Genomic DNA, 21,315 nt, shown 5'->3' with positions numbered 1-21,315 from the left:
ACCATCCCAGGAAAAAACAACAACAAATTAAACCGTTATTTTACGGCGAAAGATGGCAATGTGTGTCTGCCTGATGCCTGATCTTAATGTCTTAAAGACTCAAAAACTTCTCGACTAAATATCTTAAAAATAAGCACTACTGACCTCTTAGTAGAGGTTTTAGGGGGGAAGGCAACTCCATTAGATTAATGGAAAAGGGGCACAGAAGACCCCCATGAAAATTCAAATATGTACAATTTTAATAAAAATTGAAACCTTATGTTTATCATAGTAAGTAAGAGATATTCCAGAATTTACGCTCCTTTAGGTCATTTTAAAGGGCGTCAAGGGGGGCGAAGACCCCCATGAAAATAAACTGTATATTAGACCACATTTTAAACATATAATTAGTTCCAGAATTTACAGCCACTTTGGAAAGTTGTAAGGCCCATAATCCTACCCCCCCCCCCCCCCTTCTTCATAGTTTTTGGGGTTATTTGGTTTTCCAGGCATATTTTCAGATATATGGCTATGGTTTCAGATTTTCATTGTCAGATTTTAGGACCTTGATTTAGCACTAAATATCTACATACTAGAAAGCTATAATAACAAATAATTATTTTTGTACTTTGTTTATATGTATGATATTGACATAAAGATGCATCCAAGCTTTTTTAACAATTCATTGTTTTGCACCATGTAGAACCAGTGCAGTTCTCTTTAATCTGGGAACATCATATTACGGAAACAAGACAGTCTCAAAATGTTTCAGCCCTTCCTTTAAATCAATTAAAGTTGTTAAGTCATTTAGGAACAGTGTTTATCATGGCTTTAGGTGTTTCTGCTTTTTCAATTTTGAACATTGAGTGACCAAAAGTAATAATAATCAGGTGGTTGTATTAGCTTCTTCACATTTATCTCCGGAAAAAATATTTCCACAAGATAAATGCGTAAACAAGTCACTCGCTAATAACATCACTGATCATGAACCCAAAAACGAATCAAACATTTTGCTTGAGTGTGTGTGTTTGTGTATACACAAGCTACACAGTTGGTTTGGTGAGCAGCTTCTAATCACCGTTACGGTGACAAACCTCAGGTTTCTCTAATCATTTTATCAAGGCGAGGTCTACGCCTGCTAACAGAGGTGGGGCAGCCTGAGAAAACACATTCATCATTACGAGCCGTTGAATACTAGATGTGTTTTTTCAGCGCGTGTGTTTGCGTTCCTGAACAAGTGTTGTGTAGGTTGTGTGTCGCCGGTGCGTCTTGGGGGTGGCGTTGAGTCGTTTATCACTGTAATATCTGTACATCAGGACTTTGTCCGGCCGTATTAATATATGCTCCTGGTTCTCGGGGAATCTGGATATAATCAATGCAAGTGATAAATATGATTAAAAGTGATTAATGATGATTAATGACCGCCTCATCTTCATTACATTCTCACGTTTGAATTCATCGCATGAGCCGCGTGGCTGTGTGCGCGAGCGCACAAGCGTGCGGGTGCGATTCCCGCGGTACCCAATCAAGCAAATCACCAGCTATACGGCGTTTGAATCAACTCGGTGCGAGAAGAAGTTCTTGAAAATCAGGCGAGCTTTTCACTCACAACACAAACAGAAATCAGGGGTGAATGAGTTGGGCGCCCCAATCACGCTGATTATCCTGATATCAAATCACTGACCTGGCTTTTTTGAAGTCGTCCAGGGTGGAGGGGCCGGGGTTGGACTTGCGCTTGCGGGGACGGCCGGGCCCCCGGCGAGCCGGGCTGCGAGACGTCTCGTCTTTCCTGCGGAGCGGGCATGGAACGGGGGAGTCAGGAGGAGTTCACAGGACGGACGGATACACCAGGAGAAACTTTTATCAGCTACAGGTCAAGTTGTGTTGGATTCGAGCAGGTGAGAGCTGATAGCCCAGGAGGATACAGAATGACAGGAGGGTTTGGTGTGTGTGTGTGTGTGTGTGTGTGTGTGTGTGTGTGTGTGTGTGTGTGTGTGTGTGTGTGTGTGTGTGTGTGTGTGTGTGTGTGTGTGTGAGTGTGTGTGCACTCACTGGTGGTCGTGCTTCCTCTGTAGCTTGGCCAGTTCTCTCTGTTTCTCTTTGTAGCAGCGTTGAATCTCAGCCAGCTGGACACGCATGGCCAGCTCCTCCCCTCCTATCGTCTCCATGGAACCCTTCACCGGGCAGACCTGACACACACACACACACACACATAGACACACAAACACAGCGGAGTTAAGTGATCGGTCAGCAGGAAAGTAAATTAGAGTTTTGTTTTTTTAAGCATCTCAATAAGGACAAGTTGGGAACCATATGTTTGCTAGCACATCGATCACTACATTATTATTATGTGTATCATCACACAAGGGGCCAAAATATTTTAACCGTCTAAATTAGGGCCTGAAAAAACAAATTACCAAATTGTCCATAACAGGAAATATGACGTCATAATTTATTCTTGGATCTTAATCATCGATGCCTCTCTTCCTGCTGGTAAAATCTTCAGAGTTCCGTATTTTCTCAAGTTGTTTGCCAATAATTTCAACTATTCAGCAGTTTGCTATACTTCCTTGTACTGCTTTCAGTTCAATTTCATTGATTAATTTTTACTTTCCTGATTACACATTTTGCTTAACATGTGAAGACTTTCTTTATTTTGTGCGGCTGATCAGTCACTGTCAACATGGAGCTGGTATTTAGTTGGACCGATCGTGGGTGATTATTATTTCAAGACTCAGATATTACTTTGTTTAACTTTTGGCTTTGCTATCCGAAGTCTCATGTTCTCAATGTTCATAGTTCATAAATATTGACCTACATTTGAGTCAACCATTTTGTTGGCCAGATAAAATGACTTGGCGAGCCCGGATTTGGCCCGCTGGCCTTGAACTTGAAACTTGGGATTTTTCACCATCAGTGGAGAGATCTGACAATTGTGCTGTAACAGAACTCACCGGCTCGTGACGGGGCGTCCAGTTGCACTTCCTGCGCAGGTTCAGTCTCTTCCTGATTGGGCATTGTTTGTCCGAACCTACATCCCTTTCCCCTGCACCCATTTCTAAAGCACGGGCAGCTGCCAGGGTTGCCAGGCTGTGGAGGTCAAAGGTCAGCATGTGCTCCCCTGCAGGTGATGAAAGACATTTGAACATCAGAAACAGGGATTTTTTCTCTGCAGGAATTAAACCTGTTTTTGAAAAAAGGGGTGATATTTCCGACATTAGCCGTGTCGGTTTGTATTTTGTATTGTGTTTTACCCGAGCACGCACACAGACAAAACTCTCACACGCGGCGAAGGTAACTGCGGCGTGCAATTACAACATCCGTCACCGTCATTAACTCTGCTATAATAACAGCAGATCAAAGTTTTCAAAAATTACATGTTTCTGCTGATCTCGGCAGGTGTGGGGAACCTGCAGTAGTGTCTGAGGGAGGATTAAAGAAAAGAAGTAAAAGCAGCAGGTGCAAGGGAAAGCAAAGTGATGCAGTTGATTGTAAGGAGGAGGCGAAACAATCAGAAAGTTATTACTTGTGAGATGCACTTCCTCATTAGAGGTGAAGCAGCAGCAAGAAAAAAATCTTTCCCATAAAGGAGTCAGTCTGAGCAGGAAGAAGCCGATAGATGAGGCTTTGTCCTGCCAACACTCAACAGAGGTCAACGCCATCTCATCTGTCAGACCTCTGAGCCAATGGCCTGCTCCGATTACCCCGACAGGATGACATCACTGCTGACATCACCGGGGTTGGTCTAGTATCCTGGTGAATTGCCACGATCAATAGATACCTTTCATCCTTAGTGCGCCGCACAAACACACACACACCATCTTTGCGCAGTAATAATGGCACAGTGTGTCTCTAAAGAGGGAGAAGCTGTAATAAGAGAACGCATCTGGGATTTCAAGGGGGAAAACGGTGAAGGAAAATTTAAAAACCATTATGGTTAAAATGAGCCTCCCCGTCATTAGCCGTCATTAAGACGACTTATTAAGGCAGATTTTAATATGAAGGAAACTAGTGTGTAAAATGTTGCTAATATACAACCTCGGAATTATTTTGAAGTCCTGTGGGTGTGCGTTTCGTATCTCATGACAACTTAAGTGCCTCAAAAAAGAATTAGCAGGGATCATTTGGGGCACCCCCGTGTTGTAAATCTGCATACTCTATGAAACCTCAGGGCTAGGCTTGTGCGGTATACTGAAACCAGTATCTTTATGAATGTTCCATATATCGCTATATGAACGTATAGAGCATATAACTTTGGTAACTTTCACTGCAGGAATGTGTTTCAGTGGGGACCCATTTCACTGCCGCACCTCAGCAGGTTCACATTGAAGTTTTGAGTAGAGCATGGCACTGGACAAAACCTCTCAAACCAAAGCACAGCTTGTAAATGTAATTTTAATTATATTAAACAATACATCTATGTGTTGGTGGTACGAATGCTTCAAACCTTCAGGCGCAGACCAAATGGTTGCTATAATCTTGCTAGGTTGCAGCTAGCGGTGTCAACACACACACGATTTGCTTCACCATCTGAGCTAAAAACACTGACGTGAGTATGCAGAATATATGTAACTGGGATCCTCCTCGTCCATGTCCAGAACTCTACAATGAGCAGTCAGATATCACAGTAAACAAGTATTGTTGAGTACTTGACTCTGGTGTTTCAGTATTTACGGACCACATGACTCTTGATGAAGTCGTAACTGCTTTCATTTGTTTTATAACCAAAATATATCCAAACATCAGTTTAAAAAGCTGCTGGAGTTGACGGTATCCTCTCGTCCTCAGTCATCAGCAGGATTTTGCAGAAGGATTTTCATATTTCGATGACCGTGCCATCTAGTGGCCTGAAGGTGAATTTGTGAATACAAACCACAAAATAACTATGATAAAAATGTAATGATTTGAAAACCGAAAAAAAACCTCAAAAGGAAATATATATATTTTTAAAGATACAGTTCTGTTGAATATCGATCATGTAATCATTGTAAAAAATATTGGGATATTTTTATACACCCCAAGTAACCCAAACAAGCCTTTTGTGCCAATTGTTATGCGGATGGACTCGTGTGTAAATCCAAGAGCTAATTTAGCAGTGGCGGGAAGTGTCTCTTGATTCCTTAATCTGTAATTGCGATCACCAGTGAGAGGCAGGGATGTATCGTTAGACGTCAAGCGCCGGGGAAAATGCATCTGTCTGGGAATCGGATTCATCTTGGAACACATTCCCGATGACAAACACGCCATCAGCGGTATTAATAACAGTACACACACCGGGGCTGGAGCGGGGTTTTAAATAAATTCCCTGCAATTTGGACAGTGTATTTTCCACGCCACGACAGGACTTATTGATGTCACACCTATCGCGCATGCTGAACACGTGCGCAAGCATGTAAACAGATGAACCCTCACGCCGTCTCTATCTGACACACACACACACACACATGCACAGCTGCGAGCGACTTATGATTTTTACACTTATTAATTCCGTCAACAAGGCTTGCAGAGGCAGGCTTTACACACAAGATTACATTGGTTTAATACAAAAAAGAGGCGAGCGAGGGGAAGAAATAAGGAGGCGGAGAAGAGGCGAGAGCAGGCAGGGACCAGGCAGCCTGGTGGAGAGACACATAGGCTGTGATGGAAGAGAGCAGGGATTCATCTGGGATTACTTAACAGCTTACACACACACACACACACACACACCGGAGCACAAACACATCAGGACACACACACAGATGCTGGCATAAATAAAAACACTTTCTCTCAGAGGGATGAGAGGAAAATAGGAGCGCTTACAGGAGAAGTGTTTTAAAGGAAAGGGTCTAATTAGCAAAGCAAGACACCAGAGCCTGAGGGATGAACCGGGCCGAGCGAGAGTGTGTACATCGCCGTGTGTGTGGGTCCGTGTGAGCTCCTCCTGGTGTGAGTCTTAAGCTCAGCATTTTTTTGTCCATCACTGTCCCCCCATCTCCCCAACGACATATACTTACCCTCCTTCCCGGAGGGCAGAATAATCTCTCCGGGGGCCAGGACAGGACTGGGAGAGGAGGAAGGAAGCGGGAGGATAGGAAACGTGTGCACCGTGTGTGCGTTTGATTAGAGTTTGATTGCCTGCACATCTGGCCGACACACATCACCCAGATCCTTTCAAATTTTCAGGTTCGGTGTTTACCCACGACGGGGGTCAGGCTGACATGTGTCCTTGACCTACTTCTTGTTGTGTTTGCTCAACAAACAAACGCAAAAAAAAAGAAGTGTACACACGGTGTCAGAAGGAAGGTCGTTGATTGAAGGACACACAAACATTGAAACTGGGACTGTGTCTTATTTTTGGTAGATGGTAGGGGTCTGAAAAAGTATCGAAACATATAAATATCGCACAATTTTTTAAAAGCCTGGTATCAATAATAAATGTTGTTCATTATTTATTTTATTGATTCATATTCTTTTTACTGACAATGAACATGCAAATTAAATTTCCAGCCGATAGTTTGCAGCAGTCATTATGTCCTCCCCTTTTAAAAAAACAAAAAAATCCTGCAAGAGCCCAGCAATGACTGAGGACAAGAGGATACGGTCGATTTGAGCAGCATTTAAAGCTTATGTTTGGACATATTTTGGTTTTAAAACAAATGAAAGCAGTTACGACCTCATCAAGAGACATGTGGTCCGTAGTTTCTGCAACACCAGATCAAGTATTTGGACAATACTACAAACATATTTTAATATTGCGCCTGTATCGTGATACATATCAAATGGCCAGATTCTTGCCAATACAGACTTACTTTAATTTGGTACTTTACATACTTATTGAGACAGTTTTGTGTGTGGGAGAAAAGATTTCTGTGCATGTTTTCACACTCTAAAACAAACTCACCGTTGAGTTGGTCGCTCTGCTGGCTCCGATGCTGGATCTCCAGCTCTGCTAGTTCTCCAAGTATCTCCATGCCATGGTGCGGGTGCGGTCCAGCGTGCTGAACAACAGGTGCAGGTGGATATAAGGCATCTCTGGTGGCCCACAGAGCCGCGGCGATGAGGAGCTCCAGGCTCCACATGTAGGCACCCTGATGATGGATTGATGTACATGCTGTGAGGGGGGGAGCGCTTTCCAAGCAAGGAGCAGGAGAGCAAGATAATCCCTCAGTGTTCTCGTCCAGACCTCTCCTGCTCGACTCTTCTACGTCCTCAAGCACTTCTAAGTGTTCAACCCCCTCCTCATCACTGTTCTTTTCTTCTTTCGGAGCAGAAACATTGTCTGGTGATTCCATTTTATCTCCTGCACCCACTGCAATTTTCTCTTTTCCTTGTTCCTCCTCATCCTCTTTTTCTTTGGATAGGTCAAACTCCTCCGGGCTGGCCTCCTCGAACAAGCAACCGTGAGAGAGATTTGCTGTTATGGCTTTGCCTTTGGCCACTGTAAAGCAGGGTGAGTCAGTAGGTGAAGAAGAAGAAGAAGAAGGACATGGCGGTAATCCAGAACTGCTGCTTTCAGGCTCAGATGCAGAACATCTTTTAAATTCCGTCTGGATTCCATCCTTTTCCTCTGCGAGTCCACTTTGGGATTCCACCACCTCACAGTCTGCGACGGCTCCGAACATCCTCTCTTCTTTAGCGAGAGGCTGGCATGGGAGAGTGGAATCCGGCTCTGCTGGATCTGCTCCCTCCATAGATGTCTGTGCCAGTCTTGCTTCTGGTGGAGAAGGCCCGGCTTTGTAATCCATCGTGAGTGAAGGGTAGTTGTAGACGGTAGGCAGGTCTGGTGAGAAGATCACTGGACGTTAATATACTGTATATCCAACTTTGGTGGAACAATAGACATTAAGATGAAATATTTCTTAGTGACATAATTAGAACAAATAAATGACCAAAGACATAGATAAAGTCAATTTTCTGTATCATCAGTAAATAATAAACAAAATATGAATAGAAAACTATGAATAAGAATTCTCTCTGCTCCTTTTCAATCTCAAAAAACATCTTGTTTGATCAGTTTATCGGATGAAAACTATCAGATTACATATGAAAATTGTTCGACTGCAGATGTTAATTGTTTGAATACAATTAAAGATTGTTCGATTATAGTTGATTATTTTTTATTACATTTGACAATTGTTTGATTTGAGTTTAGAATTATTTAAATACAGTTAAAAAAATGTTTATAATGTAAAATTGTTGGATTATAATTGAGAATGGTTTGATAACAATTAAAATTGTTTGATTAAAGTAAAAAATTGTCTGATTACAGTTTAACATAGTTTGATTACAGTTTAATTATTTTTTCGATTACAGTTGAAAATGTTTTGGTTAAAGTTAAGTATTATTATAATACAGTTGAAAATGATTAGATTAAAGTGGAAAAATATTTAAATACAATTGAAGATTGTTTGATTGCAGGAGAACATTGTAAGTGTATAATGTTTACAAAAAAAACGTGTATGATTCAAGGTGTAAGATATGAAACTACTAAACTGATATAATATAAGCACAATAGAACAAGATGACATTGAAATAAATTGAAATTGATTGATAACATTTTCTTAAAAACTAATTTTCCCTTTTTTATACATTTTTGGTCGTGTGCATGTGTGTGCATGTGTGTGCATGTGTGTGCTTGTGTGTGCATGTGTGTGTTCAGATCTATATTGGATATTGATGACACCCTGCCACGTCTGTATGATTGCAGCGCCGGCCCTGTCACCCTCTCACGCTCATTATTAATGATATTCCTGCACCGTCTGACAACACAGCTCCTCTCACATGTACTTTCCAAGCATCCTTGAAGGATAAGGAGGGTCGGTCCGAAGGTTCCTGCTGACCTTCCCTCACAAGAAGCTCTGGTTAGACTCCACTAACACTGTAAGTGCACCTGATCTTTGCCTCGACGGCCGACCTGCTCGCCGCTCTAAATGCACACAGGAAGAAGTCATGCACAGGCTCTCAAGGACACACGGAGGCGTCCGACACACTTCAAACGGCGTCGACCGAATCAAACGAATACCACACATCAAACAGCAACACTGTCTGCAGCAGCAGCGACCATGTCTCTATTTATTTTATCTCTCCCTTCACTTCTCTTTCAAACATCGACTCAAATGAGTTGTTAGTCATTCCTCCAACCTCACCTGGCTCCAGGGATTGTGGGTAATCTTGAGGGGGTTGCCCCTCTCCCCTGTCACTTCCCCGGTCCAGCCCTTTCGGGAGGTGCGACGGAGCCGGGCTGAGCGCCGGCGAGCGCGGGGCGGCGGCGGCCGGGCTCGGCGCCGGCGTGAGAGGGTTGGGTGGGTGCGAGCGCCGGGAGGGCGAGTGGTAGCAGGGCGACTGGCGAGGACCGGGGTACACAACCGGAGATGGAGTAGATGTCTTTGGAGCCGGAGGAGGAGTGTGAGAAAAGGGCTTTGCAACATGTGAAGACGTGGAGGAGGATGAGGACAAGATTCTGGATGAAGAAGGAGAGTCCTCTATCGTGACTGCATGCTCTTCATGTTTTCTCTGTGGAGAGAAAGTAAATAGATCACATAGTTAAAAATAGAAGCTTAGAGTAGAAAAAAAGATTTTTTTACTGGAAGTTATAGTTATTATGTATAGTTATAATTTGTTTGTTTGTTGTTGTATCCTTGCAGAAGTTAGATTACAGATGGTGGGATACATTTGAAAGCAGTTATAGTTGAAAATTGTTTGATTACAGTTGAAAATGGTTTGATTAAAGTTGTTAATAGTTTGATTATAGTTGAAAATTGTTAGATTACAGTTAATAATTGTTAGATTACAGTTGAAAATGGCTGAATTATAGTTGAAAATTGTTCGATTACAGTTAATTATTGTTAGATAATCGTGAAAATAGTTTAATAACATGTGAAAATTGTTTGATTACAGTTAATAATTGTTAGATAATCGTGAAAATGGTTTAATAACAGTTGAAAATTGTTTGATTACAGGTAATAATTGTTAGATTACAGTTGATAAATGTTTCATTAAAGTAGAAAATGGTTGAATTATAGTTGAAAATGATTAGATTAAAGTTAATAATTGTTCTAATATAGGTGAATATTGTTAGATTACAGTTGATAATTGTTTGATTACAGTTGTATTTGAGATAAAGACTGTTGTTGGGGTAAAAATGAACAAAAAATAAAGCACAGATATTTGCGCTGCGTTTCAGGGCTGGTTCCTTTTTCAGAGCGAATACCATTATGGTTATCATTAATTATAGTATTCTTAATTCTAATTGGATTAAAGGAATACATCCTCCACAAGCTTGTCCACTGGAGGCTCAATACATGTGTATATGACTCAGAAATGTTCATAGATCCTCTTTGTTCAAAGTTCTAGACAATAGACTTCATTATAGAAGTGATGACAAGCAACTTCCTTTGGCATATAGACTCACCTGTGCTAATGAGTGACATTGCAAGTGTTCCATCGCACGCTGCTGCTGCAGAGCGTAGAGCTCCTGTTGTCGCAGGAATGCCGAGCGGGAATAGACGGGAAGATGCTGTAGGTGTGGAGGAGGGCCGCGACTGCCATACATGGGGGACCAGAGGCCGGACTGCTCCAGCACGTCTGCCATGAAGAGAAGGATCATTTAATCGTGTGAGAGGAGAACAAGTTCCATCGACTCATTATGATTGGTCATGTGTTTCTCATTTCTCACTCATGAACCCACACATGCATGCATGCACACTCTGTAACACACTGGGCTTCTTGGCTGCTTTGTCGCTGGGAACCTTTGTTCTGTGAGATTAGCCTGAGTGGTCTAATGTTTCCCAGGGGGAAGGGTTCAGTGGATGCACTTCCCCTCTCTGCAGGAACTCCCACAGAGCGGAGCAAGGGAGGTGGGAGATAATTAAATTTCACAGCCTGTTTGCAAAGCAGCATTCAGAGACACACGCACACATCAGCACATGCACACACACACACACACACACACACTTTCAAGCTAATATGAACAACAACAACTCTTCAGCTAACATTTTGTTCTTCTAGACAGTAACAGGAAAACATTTGATGTATACCTGCACACAACACAACACTCTCGTGTGAAGAAGATATACAGTGGTGCCTCATATATTGTGAGCGTGTTGGGGGGTACATTCTGAGCCCCCTCCCCGCATTAAAAGAAAGTAGTGACCATTGAATTTTTCACTATTCATATACATGTTGAGGCCTCATAATCCCTACTTGCACTCTTGCAAACCTTTCCCCAAATTGTCATTAACATTTTCCACATTCTCCCTCAGTTTATACTGAAAAACCTACTTCTTTTTAACACCAAGACATTTTTTAAATGATGTCGACTAGAAGGAAGATGAACAAGGACAACATGTATCTTAATCCCACAAGCTCAACATTGCATTTTACGTGTCATCCCTCTCAACAACCCTCTCGGTAATGGTGACCTGAACAGCTTCCATAATGCTTTGCCGCCCAGCCGACCAAGCTCAGCTGTCGATCCCTTTTGACACAGCAACTCAAACTAGCATTTAAATTCAGTAGATTGCAGCGACCAGTCAGACGTCACTAAATAGAGTAGTGTGCATAAAAGCATCATTCAGAATCACCCTTTTGTTTGCACCATACGTAAGCTGGGTGCCGTAATGAGTGCCTCCCACTACCCCGTTCTGTAGTGTTCACTTTATTTGTTTCCCATTTATTTATTATGCATGTTCATTCAACTATTCATACTTGGTTTATTTATTAGTTTTTACACTGTGTGTGTGTGTGTGGGTGTATGCCACTGTTGCTAGGCTGTACCTAGGTGATGATGAGGCCCTGCTTCTGAAAGGACCACCAGCGGGGAGTTTGGGTCTTGGGTCAGTGAACCAAGCACTGGCTGCAGAGGGCTGGGCAGGCCTGGTGGGAAACTGGCACCCATTCCCACATGGCTGAGAGCTGTGTTCAGAGTTACAACAACAACAAGGAGGTTAAAATGACAGTCCATGACAACATCAGCAACACATCTTCGCTCAAATACAAAGCAGTTTGAGCTGCTTCTTTTGACAAGGTATGTTCAGCTTAAAATATATCTAATATGACAGTAACAAACTCAAGGCTACTCCACTCACCATAGGAATGACCCATCCACAAAGACGGACTGCCTGTTCTCTGCATCCAGTGGTGGTGAGCGGGGTCTGCTCCTAACTGGCCGGCTCCTCCGGGGACCAGGAGGTGAGAGGTGAGGTCACCATGGCAACTACTCGAGGGATGAATCCGGGCGAACTCCATGCGATCCTTGTTTTCCCTGTTGCGGCCGAGGGCAGAGTGAACTCTGTCATTAGCTTCATTATCCTCGTCGCTGCCGTCATTAGGATCATTATCACCGCCGTGTCATCTTCATTATCAATACTACTTTTATAATCATCAAGAAAGGAAAATGGGACGGCGATGAGAGCGGCCATCATTTCCGCGATTCATTATATATTTCCCTGCCTTTAATAGGACGACATAATAAGAGCAGGATACTTCAGAGACATTTGTATTAGGCCGCATAACATTGATGCACCACGTCTCAGTGAGAAATACAGAAATACCACATCAAAGGATGAAGAGGTAAATGGAGAGAGGGGACCAGGGTCTTGGAAACAGGTAGAGGGAATGAAAGAGCTGGAGCTTATCAGATGATATTACCAAGAAAAAGAAAACATCCTGGTGCATGTGTAGGCCTGTGAACGCAAATGTACCTGATGATCATTTCCCTGTCCCTGTCCAGGTGATGAAGACTGATCTGCTCTTCTGTCATCCTCTTCCTCTCCTCTGCCTCCCGGCTGTGACCATACATTGGACGTGACACCCCTGGAACCAAAGGAAATGTATTTCTTCATCTTGTAATTAAAAATAATTGTAAATTTAGCTCGTCAAAACATTAGTTTAAGGACATTTAATATTAATATAGTATATAATTGAATACCTTCCGTCAAATGACAAACATAAGAAATGCACTCTAAGAGTGATTCTATTCCATAATTGCATATTATATTTATATCTAAATGTAATATATATATAAGATTTAATAATCAACCGCCATTTTATTATAATTTAAGAATAGAACAAAAAATCATAATTACACTTAGATCGTTTACTGTAATTTTCCCTTTTTTTAAAGTATCTTTTATTTTAATTTTTTCGAGGCTTGAGTGTCAGCAGGAGATAATGTGGCCCCAGAAGAAATGTAATTGCAGAACCCTGTTCTACATTCTCATCACAAATGCAACAATGATTTCATCACAGAAACACTTGAATACCGAAAATCAAGCAGCTTCTCTCTCATTTGTGTTTCTTAATGTTAAGGCGTCTTTTTTTAGGTCTATATTTTCCTTTAATCATAAATTAACTATCAACCCTTTTTTATGACAAATATAATGTCAAACTTAAGTTATTAATACAATTGAATCACATGAGGAGAACAAGGTACTACAAAAGTTTCACTTTTGCTTCAATACAATACAAAATTGGCCAAAAAAAAATGAACATAGCGAACTAAACGTAAATGATGTCTGACCTTTCATGCTGGGCAGCACCCTGCCCTGTCTGCCGTGTCCAGCAGCGTTGTCTGGGGAACGATGGGAAAGCCGGGCAACTGCAACAGCTATACCCACCGGAGGCTGCCTCACCTCCCCCTCTCCTGCCTCCCCGGCCTCCTTCCCGCATTTGTCACCCTTGTCTGCCTCATTAGTGGAGCCTCGCCGAAGAGGCAGCGACTGCTTGGGAAGGTCTTGCGAGGAAGTGTTGTTTTTGCCCCCACCCTTGTCTGCCTTCTCTGATCTCTCGCCACTTTGCTTGAGGCTGCCGAGACCTCCGAAGGGACTCCGCTGGGGTAGTAGCGACGGCTGCTGGGAGCTGTAGTTCATTAGGTTTTTCATGGCACTGTGGTCGCTCTCAGACTTGTGCAGGGACGAGTGAGATGGTTGGGGTTGGGCCTGGTGGTGGTGGTCACTGTTTGGAGCTTGGCTGCTGACCATGGATGCATGATGGGATCCTTTTCTTTGCTCCTCTTGGTGACCTGCTTGAGAACCCCAAGACCCTGACCCAGTCTTATCTCCATCTCTCAACCTTTCGTCCGAATTGGCCCCGAAGCTGCTGTGTTGCTGATGCCGTATCCTGGCCACCTTCTGCCCCTCCCTCTGGACTGCTGCCACCGACACCATCATCCCGTTGGGGAGATTACCTGAGTGAGGGCTGTCTCGAAAGGGCGCTGTGCTGGTTTCCTGGCCTGTCTTAGACGTACCCTGTCCAGCTCCTAGCACTTTGGAATCTCTCGTTACTTGGGGTCTGTAAAAATGATCCACAATCTCTACATCTCGGTGGGAGGAGGGAGTTTCCACGCTGCAGGACCGCAAATCAGAATGAGTGCTCAAGTTGGAATTTGGTTTCTGGAAGTGCTGCATTTGCTGATTCCAGTCAGGGGGTCTGTCAGCCTTACCATAGCCCAACTGCTGATGATGAGGCTGGGTTCTTTCTTTTTTCTGACAATTGCTTAGTCGACTAAGGTGATTAGAGGTGTTCTCATAAGACACGTTTCTGTCGTCCATCTTCATTCCAGACCCTCCGCCCCCACGACAATCGGCCAAATCCCCCAGAGGAACATAGGTTGGACCAGTTATATTTGCCTCCCTGCAAACGTCCCGTGATCCTGATGTTGCGGCTGAATCTTTGGAGGACGCCAATGAAGGAGGAGCTGAAGGGCAGTAAAACTCAGGATGAGGATGGTGTAACCAACCTCCCGTCACTGTGGGAGCCATGTGCAAAGCATGAGGTGGGGGAGCGAGCGGCGGGGGCATGGAGTAGGAGCCTACCGAGTGCGTGGTCGAGGCCAGAATATTTGTGGTTGCACCTCTTTTCATACATTCAGAGGGGGAGGCTGAGATATCGCTGGACCTCAACTCCCCATTTATGGATCCATCCTTGTAATGGCGCCGACTTCCTGTTGGCGGCCGGTTCCCCATCCCACCGCTGCAACCGTTTCCTGTCACTCCCTTAGATGCTGTGCCAGACTCTCCACCGACACCACCAGACAATTTACAGGCACTCATATGTTTGCTTCCCTGACTGCTCGCGTCGGCCTCTCTGCAGTCCTTGTGTCTCTCCGTGGAGTGTCTGAGCTCCTCCTCCCGGCTCTGGTGGGTCCGGTGAGGGAGGAGCGAGGCGTGAGGGAAGCCTTGGTAGGCCATTGTGGCGCAGGTCGGACTGGTCTGGTTGGAATGGTGATGCATCTGGTGCTGCTTCTCTCTGCTCTCCTGGTGACGCTCCTTGCCGCTGGATCGCTCTTTTTTTTCCTTTGACGAAGATAAAGCGCCTTTCTCTCCCATGTCCTTGCTGTTCTTCCCAGACCCATTGTCCGTGTCACGGCTGCAGGAGTTTAGTTGGTGGTTGGGAGTAGTCCGAGCGAGCGGAGGAAGGCTGTGACTGGTGGAGAGGAGAGGGGGCTTTGGAGGGAGGCCCCTTAAGTAGAAGTGATCTGGTGGATAAGATCCAATTAGTGTCAATTCTAAACACTCAGTGTCATCGTAGTGTGATTAAAAATGTAGAGAACTTACGAAAGTTACAGGACTTAAAGTGAGGGGGATTTATTGGATATTTTTTTGGTTGGTTGTTAAATATACGCTATATTTGAATTTTGGTGAATTTTAAAAGGCATTTTTCAACTCTCACCATTTTCATACTCCATTTATATGATTATTATGTAATTGGATATTGCATAAATAATGCTGGTTACAAAAATGTAACAAAAACAAGATATTCTTCACATCAGAGTTCTTAAAGCACACATCTGTGATATGTTGAGTCATTAGAGTAATTAAAACAGCAAATAAATAAACTTCTTAGAAAAAAAGGAGCGAAAGTCAATATTTCATTAATCATAACATCTTAGATTTGATTCAATGATTTGTAAAATTAAAGGTTTAATTTGTGTAATTAAAAAGTAATTAAACAAGTGGTTTACAAAAAGTTTGATATCTTAATTTCAATAATTAACAGCCTCTAGTGTTAAAATGTAATATAAAAATGGTGGCAATGTTAAACCAACATTTCTATACTGAATCAAAAAGTCTGCCAAATAAAAATGATAAATTTTAGGAAATGTTGTTTACAATTTTTAATGAAGAATATCAAAATCTATGTGAAAAAAAAAGTTAAATTGGAAAATATATTAAAAAAAAGGAATATTCTACTTTCAACATACAATTAACAAATTCCCTCCTTCAATAAACAATTTATTACTAATTAATTTACATATTATTTACTTTCATACTATTATTGCTCTGACCTTTTTGAGTGTCGTAGAAGCGGTGTTGTCCGTACAGGCTGTTGCTATGGGGATCCAGCGTACTCATGGGGAGAAAAGGAGTGGCCAGGCTCCCCGAATAGCTGGGGTACCCTGTCAGAAGGAGAAAACTTTTGTTGACACTGAGCAGGCCTCTAAACAGTTTATTCAAAAAATCCAAAGCTAATTTAGGGCAGTTTTTGCAGAACACGTGAGAAAGTGCAACTGTTTAGAGGTGCTTTCCCGATAAATGCACTTTCTGCACAAACAAGCCACACGAGTTGACATTATTTACAGCGGACCGAGCGCTGACAGGAACCACAAGCGTCAGTAACTGCCAAGTGTTTGCAGGATGGAATTTGCTCTTCTACAAAACATTTTCCTTAACTCAAGACAAATAGTACGGCTCATCAACCCCCCCTGCTCAAACACACACCCACAAACAGTTCTCCCAGGAGGTCACCGGGAGGTAAATGGTAGCGCCGCCTTCAAGGACGCCGGGAGGAACACAGAGGAGGTGCTGTAGCTTTTTTGTTGTTGGAGGTGGCGACGGCGGAGGCCGGTGTTATCTTTAGATTAAAACTGCAGAATCATAGAATGCACACACTCGACAAACACCGTGTGTGTGTCTCACCACCGGCAGCTGGTTTCATGCCCCACAGAGTGTCCTTGCTGGCCCGTTAATTGGCAGCCGTTAAAAGTTTAATGGTGGTGGCCAAAGTAAACAGCACTCCATAAAAACTCATCCTACGCATTCCAGAGTCGCACTGCAAAAAAAAAACCACCGACACCCCCTCGCCGCCTTCCGCGTGTGCGTGAGTGCGAGCGCATGTGTGGGACTTTTTTTTTTTTTTCCTCTGCTCAAGCAGCAATGTAAATGCATGATTGTGTACACTATAGTGTGTGTGTGTGTGTGATTACTTTGACTGGTTAACAACCAGTGAATCTAAATGGCGACAATTAGCCAAAAGGCTCTTTCCGCCATCTAAAGCCAATCCCCCGGGTAATGATGAGTGATAAAATTCAGGAGGGAGGGAAGGAGGGAGGTGAGATGAGAAAGAAGAAGAGGGGAACAAAGGCAGCGGAGGGACATGGCGAGGGGGAAAAGGGGGAGAGAAACAAAGGAAGGAGGCATTGAGGAGGTTAGTGATTGAATAAATGACAGAGAGGCAGTGAAAGTAAAAGACACACCAAAAGAACAGGCCTGTCAGTATGAAAAGCCCCTAATCTGGTGTTGCTGTGAGGCGTATGGAGAGGGGAGTGTGTTGGGGATTGTGCGAGTGTGGGGAGGGGGGGATGAAGGAGGAAGTGAAAGGGAAGTGGAGAGCTTTGAGATGGCAAAGATGAGAGGACAGAGGCAGGGAAAGTAAGGGGAGAACACATGAGAGAGGAGAGAAAAAACAAGGACAGGTGAGGTACAGTGAGGGGACCGGGGTGTGTGTCGGAGAGAATGTGTGCCGTTTTTCAAAGAAATGTGTATTTTGTGTGTGTGTGTGTGTGTGTGTGTGTGTGTGTGTGTTGGCCGGGTCTATCCTTTCTCTGCTGTCTATTCTCTGGACAGTGGCCAGCTGGCAGGTTGCCTACTGTAGCTCCCTGGCTTGAATTCTTAAAAACAATCATTGGAGGTGTGTGTGTGTGTGCGTGTGTGTGCTTGCACCAGTGCGCAAGTGTATGTGTTTAGACATCAAAGCTGAGCCACACAGACACAAAATCTGTCCGAGAAGCGTGCACGTGCGAGCGCACCGACGTCTACACACACACACACACACACACACACACGCTTCAGCTTCTCTGGCTGCAGCGCTGCCTCGGAGTCTTTCTATGAATCTGATTTATAAGACAGTCACACCAGGAGACATTAGCGCTCATTTCCAGCACTTAGATGTTTCCCTTTATTGCTTGATGAGCTACAAATGATCTACTTGTACAGAAAACAGAACTTTCCAGGCCATAAAGCCCCACCTGGCGAGATTTCTCTGTAGGAATGCAACTACACATGTTCCTATGATGATCTCACACCAGTTTAATCACACTTATGTTGGAATTATAATAGGCAAGATGGTCTTTGTGAGGACCCATGTTTTCCTCTCTGGATTATAGAGAAAACATTTCTACTGTACCTGTGCAGTATACACGTTAGTAGTGAAAACAGTTTTGAATTTTCATTATGAATGTTTCATATACCTCTACACCGGTGTTGCCAGAATGTGTTTCAACGAGAACATTTCACTGCCTCGCACAGACACCAAAGCACGCTTTGATGAGGAAGTTGTGTAGAAAAGAGGAGCCAGGTCTGTGGTTTAGAGGTTTGTCGGCTTGAAACGTGTGGACCAATTGATAGTTTTTGGCTAATGCGGGAGCTATCGCCGGCAACGCAATTAATTTTACTTCACCACCTTAGCCGAAAACAATGTTGTCACAAGAAATGTGTGAATCTCAGATCCTCCACATTATATCTACAGTCAGACATACATCAAGGAGCAAGTAAATGTTATGTATGTTTCCTTGCTACTGAACTTTTTTATAATAACATGATTAATAAGTACATGAACAATTAAATGTAAGTAAGTAAATAATTTGTATTAATATAGCGCTTTTCCAGACCAGGGTCACAAAGAGCTTAAACAATCAAAACAATATTCAATAAAGTATATACTTTAAAGGTCAAGATAACACTGAGAACAACACAGGAGTTCCAGAAAATCAAGGAAAAGCCTGCTAAATATACCTGGTTGTTGCACAATATTTAGTTTTTTTCATGGTTTACATACAAGTGAAAATGTTTTAGTGTGATGAACATGATCAATAATTATTATAACTTACTTTTTTTTTTTTTACCGCCTCAATGTGGCAAAACACGATTGTAAACCACTTTTTAAATGGGCTAGTTAAGAAAATCAAGCGCAATAATTATGATTATTATGAGTATGAGTATTATTGAAAGAAAATGTGTGTTAGAACACTTTTACAAAGGATATACAAGTGTCTAAACATATTCATAAGCTTTGTTATTTTGGTTGTTACGGCCTGCATTAAACAAAATCAGCATGTTGTGAATATTTACTGTTTCACTTATGTAAATTTATTTCAACTTGCAACATTGCATATGAGGTGCCATCCCTCTCAAAAACCCTCTAAATAACGGTGACCTTAACCCCTACAGTAATGCTTTGTTGCCAGGTCAGCCAATCACCGCTAACCTAGCAACAAACATTGAATTAAAGTACAGTATTGTAGCGACCAGTAAACTGTCACTATGTTTAGTACAGCGAGTATCAGGGTTCACTGTTTGGTTAGCACCATAAGTACTTTGAAGAAAAATCGTCAAGATGAAAGATGAGTCTGTTTGTTGTCTGGGGGGTTATTTTCTTTTGTACCTGTTCATTTGTGTGCGACTGTTGTGCCCCCGGAAACGCGTGCGAATAACTGGTTAAGATCTTGTAATTCCAACTGTTTTCCGTTAAGAAACACAGCCTGTGGCGGAAGCGATCGTCTGAAGTTTGGCTTATCTTCTCAAACTCATCTTTGCTTAAACACACGGAGGCAGAAATCCCGCCACAGCGCAGACGCGCAGAAATCTACCTGTTGGGAGCAGATAACTAAACTAAACGTTCTTCTACCACAAACGGTTAACAGCCATAGAGCGTAGGGTGCGTGTGGATGTGCACATTAAAGCCTGTGTGTGTCTAATCAGGAAGGGGGGCCGTTGGAGGTCGGTTTGCCCAGAAGAGGCCCTTAGGGTGGGGTTGCGGTCAGAAGGGGGAGGGGAGTACGGAGAGGATGGTGGAATCAAGGGTAGGTTCGGTGTGTGTTGTTTGGATATTTAAGGACCTCTTCCTTATGTGGAGATTAAAAACATGTCACGATGACATGAACTTGAAGATGATTGCATTTGGGGAGGAGTCTTGCGGTGTGAGGTTATAGTGAAGGACCACGCTAAGCCAAGGAAATGGATTAAGTGAAAGTAGACCCCCACCCCCCGGAGGTCTTGGATCTGTATGAGAAAGTTGTGAAATTTAAAACTCACCCCTCTTAGCGAGCAGGGTACGAGATGAGTGAGCGGTGTTACGAGTCAGGTCTGGTGCAGAGAGTGTGTGTGGGTGTGTGTTTACGTGTTTGAGCAAGAGGAAGTGGAAGGGTTTGAGGATGCATCCGTTTTTCGACAGTGACACGGCGCTCCACAGCCACAGAGTTGAAGCCACATGTTTGCAGAGCCGCACACCGTGTGTGTTTCTATAAGTAGCATCATCGTCGGAGGCATCGCCGCTTTGTGTGTTTGGCCTCAGCTCAGTGTTGGTTAAACCACTTAATGGCTTCATCGCAGAGTAATCCCAAATCAAGAACCCTGGATTAACAAGAGACCAAGAGTGTGCCTGGTGTTTGCCTTACCTTCATGCGAATGAGGGAACCAGATCGGGGAAGCATTCGGTCCCGTCCTGTAAGAGGGCGAGGACGGAGAAGTGGCAGGTCCAGAGGGGTGTGATGGGGGGGACCCCAGGCTGCTGGCCAGGAAGGACCCCATGAAGGCAGCCCCTAAACAGGAAAAACAAAAAAGGTTTCAGATTGGGGTCTGATACACGATAAATGCCCGAATCTTTTTAATTACAATGATCCCTCAGTCAATAGTGGTCCACTTTCTGCTGTCGGCTGTACTGCATATTCCCAACTAACAAGGCTACCAGACGTCTGTCGTTTTTATAGCTTTATTTGGTAATAAAGTTATAAAAAACTTTACCCAGGAAACCAAAACACACTCCCTCCTACTCAGCCAAGCGGTCAGTCGCTCAGTCTCATGACACTAAATGCTGACCCTTTTTCTCATAAACCAGGGACATTGTAATTACAAATTTGGATAATAGCATTTGGCAAAAAAAAAGTATTTCATGGAAAAAAGTTCATTTTCAAGTTTCAGAAATTCTATTTAAGATGTCACAAACTGCATCATTGTACACCAAAGACTTTTAAAAGCTTCTAAAACAAGTGAAGAGTTGTTGACAAGATATATATGTAATATGTAATACATGTAATACTGTAACATAAATTGAACAACACCAAACAAGACAGGGTTTTTTAAT

General features: G+C 43.1%; 1 protein-coding gene across 2 annotated transcripts in view; it reads right to left on the bottom strand.

Annotated features, from left to right (window-relative positions):
• Positions 1–21,315, bottom strand: part of bahcc1b (BAH domain and coiled-coil containing 1b) — a 49,922-nt gene that overhangs the window by 11,964 nt on the left and 16,643 nt on the right. For both annotated transcript variants that reach the window (XM_087785052.1, XM_087785051.1), the window contains 12 exons: positions 20,630–20,773; positions 16,244–16,354; positions 13,478–15,433; positions 12,660–12,771; positions 12,045–12,220; positions 11,734–11,871; positions 10,370–10,542; positions 9,105–9,471; positions 6,860–7,738; positions 2,934–3,100; positions 2,032–2,168; positions 1,664–1,768 (listed from right to left, as the gene is read on the bottom strand). In XM_087785052.1, coding sequence (XP_087641178.1) covers positions 1,664–1,768; positions 2,032–2,168; positions 2,934–3,100; positions 6,860–7,738; positions 9,105–9,471; positions 10,370–10,542; positions 11,734–11,871; positions 12,045–12,220; positions 12,660–12,771; positions 13,478–15,433; positions 16,244–16,354; positions 20,630–20,773 — 4,465 coding nt within the window. The remainder of the gene's footprint in view (positions 1–1,663; positions 1,769–2,031; positions 2,169–2,933; positions 3,101–6,859; positions 7,739–9,104; positions 9,472–10,369; positions 10,543–11,733; positions 11,872–12,044; positions 12,221–12,659; positions 12,772–13,477; positions 15,434–16,243; positions 16,355–20,629; positions 20,774–21,315) is intronic.

The sequence above is a fragment of the Callionymus lyra genome, chromosome 2, assembly GCF_982586985.1.
Source record: "Callionymus lyra chromosome 2, fCalLyr1.hap1.1, whole genome shotgun sequence".
In the NCBI taxonomy this organism is placed as follows: Eukaryota; Metazoa; Chordata; class Actinopteri; order Syngnathiformes; family Callionymidae; genus Callionymus; species Callionymus lyra.
Note: the sequence above shows the minus strand (reverse complement) of the source record. Positions and strands in the feature narration are given on the sequence as shown.